General features: G+C 43.9%; 1 protein-coding gene across 1 annotated transcript; it reads right to left on the bottom strand.

Annotated features, from left to right (window-relative positions):
* Positions 1-950: 950 nt before the first annotated feature.
* LOC144773996 (olfactory receptor 51L1-like) lies at positions 951-1,886 on the bottom strand. The gene has a single exon (XM_078659040.1). The coding sequence runs from the start codon at positions 1,884-1,886 to the stop codon at positions 951-953; it is 936 nt and encodes a 311-aa protein (XP_078515166.1).
* Between the last annotated feature and the right edge of the window lie 357 nt (positions 1,887-2,243).

Here is a 2,243-nt window from a genome sequence, read left to right as displayed (position 1 = left end):
GTACACTCAGTTGGAACCCCAGCTTCTGGCCCTCCAGCATGGGCGCTCCCCCATCCAAATCATCTTCGGTTAAGAGCTTAGGTATCTTCATCAGCGAGGACCTCTCTTTAAAAAAACAGGTTGGAGCAGTGGTGTCCTCCAGTTTTTTTCAGTTGAAGAAAATAAAAAAAATAGCTCGTTTCTTCTCCATAGCGGCCCTCACACAGATCGTCATCTCCCTGGTTTTGTCCAGGCTGGACTTTTCCAACAGTCTTTACCTTGGGCTCCAAATGGGAGAGCTTAAACGCCTCCAGCTGGTTCAGAACCAGGCGGCCAGACTCCTTTTGAACATTCCTAGGAGGCAGTCAGTCAGGCTTGGCCTCAAACAGCTACACTGGCTGCCGGTTGAGCAACGTGTGGCCTTCAAAGCTGGGTGCATTATATTTAAGTCTCTGCATGACACTGGCCCCCTGTTTATTAGAGACTTATTTAAAAGATATAGTCCTTCCCGCAATCTCCGGTCCATCCACAAATCTCTCCTGACTGTACCTCCGTTCAAGAGGAAACGTCTCGGAGGCAGCTGCTTCGACCACCTCGCAGCGGCCTACTGGAATTCTCTTCCCCTCCCTCTAAAACTGAGTGACAACATCCTCAGATTCAGACACTCCTTGAAGACCTTGCTCTTTTCTCAGGCACATTACTGAGCTGCTTCATCTCCACTAATTGACTGTCGCGTATTGCTCCTTTCTATAGCGCCATGAAGCCTCCGGGCGTACGAGCGCTCAACAAATACTGACTAACATTAACATTAACATTAACATTAACATTCATATCATCATTTAAGGGTCTTTTTCAGTCAGAGTTTTAGGTTACACACTAATATTGCTTTCATTCCATAATCCACTAAAGCTCTTAGCTATTATAGAAGTTTTGAATGTCCTACTGTTTTGCCCCAAAACATTTTCAGTGTTCTATTTTGCCCCATACATTTTAAAAATGGCCCTGCGGATCTGTGTAGTTTTCATGCTGTAAACTACTGGGTTCAGTGCAGGTGGTATCACAAGGAAGGACCCACCCATCATGACTAGCAGAAGAGGTGAATCATGCTGCCCATACCTGTGGCCCAAAGTCAGAGCCATCATTGGGATATAAAACAGAAGGACTACACATATGTGGCTCACACAAGTGTTCAGCCCCTTTAAGATTCCTGATTTCCCTGCTCTGCCCTGGAGAGTCTTTAAGATCATCACATAGGAAAGCAGGATAAAAAATGAATCTAGAGGGAAAGTGGATAGTGCCACAACCAAGCCATATTTACTGTTAATGGAGGTATCTGCAGAAGCGAGCCTCATCACATCTGGGTGGAAGCAGAAGGCATGGGAGAGCGCATCATTACCACAGTAGGGAAGCCTGTTTAGCAACAACGGTGCAGGCAACACAATGAGCACCCCTCTGATAACAGCAACCAGCCCTATTTTTGACATGAGTGGTTGCAATATTGAGTTATATCTTAGAGGGATACATATAGCAACATAGCGGTCAAATGCCATGGCCACTAAAATGGCGGATTCTATTGAGCACAGTGTCTGCATACAGAACAGCTGAGTGAAACAAGCATAGATGTGTATTCTCCTGTAGTCGAAACAGTAGACGCTGACCGATGTGGGTAAAGTAGAAAGAGAGAGGCTCAGGTCTGTGGTGGCAAGCATTGACAGTAACAGGTACATGGGTTCTCTGAGATGGTTGTCCATTCTTATGATGAGCAAAATTGAGCCATTTCCCATGATAGAGAGAAGATACACAAGGCACGCAGCAAGAGAAATGTAGTTCTTTACAGCATCTGCCCCTGGAAAGGCCATCAGAAGAAAGGATGTAAGATGAATATTGCTCATGTTGACAGATGCCATGATGGCCTTGGGTACAAATGAAGAATGATCTATGATTTAAAGTATTCAAAAGTATAGTTAGTAAAAGAAATCTGTAGTTTCTCTCAGTATACAAATGCATTAACAATGCAGTGACAATGTGTTTGAACCTGGAATGCTCACTGTTAGTCCAGGAGAGTCTGATACATGTCAGATTTTCAGTGTGCTCACTGACTGTGTATTTTAACTCAAGCTGCATTCATTATATGCAAATACGTCTAATGTGGACATCCTGAAACTCTGGTATGCATTTAACACTCTTGGAACGCTTAGGTCCTTACTTTCTTTAGAATATCTGCATACTATATCTAATTTAGGTTTCTTTACACAAGTGATATC

This window comes from Lissotriton helveticus, chromosome 8 (genome assembly GCF_964261635.1).
Source record: "Lissotriton helveticus chromosome 8, aLisHel1.1, whole genome shotgun sequence".
NCBI lineage: Eukaryota > Metazoa > Chordata > Amphibia > Caudata > Salamandridae > Lissotriton > Lissotriton helveticus.
Note: the sequence above shows the minus strand (reverse complement) of the source record. Positions and strands in the feature narration are given on the sequence as shown.

Bases quoted from the DNA above. Each gene is read 5' to 3' on its own strand.
- LOC144773996 (XM_078659040.1), bottom strand. From the start codon at position 1,886: ATGGCATCTGTCAACATGAGCAATATTCATCTTACATCCTTTCTTCTG.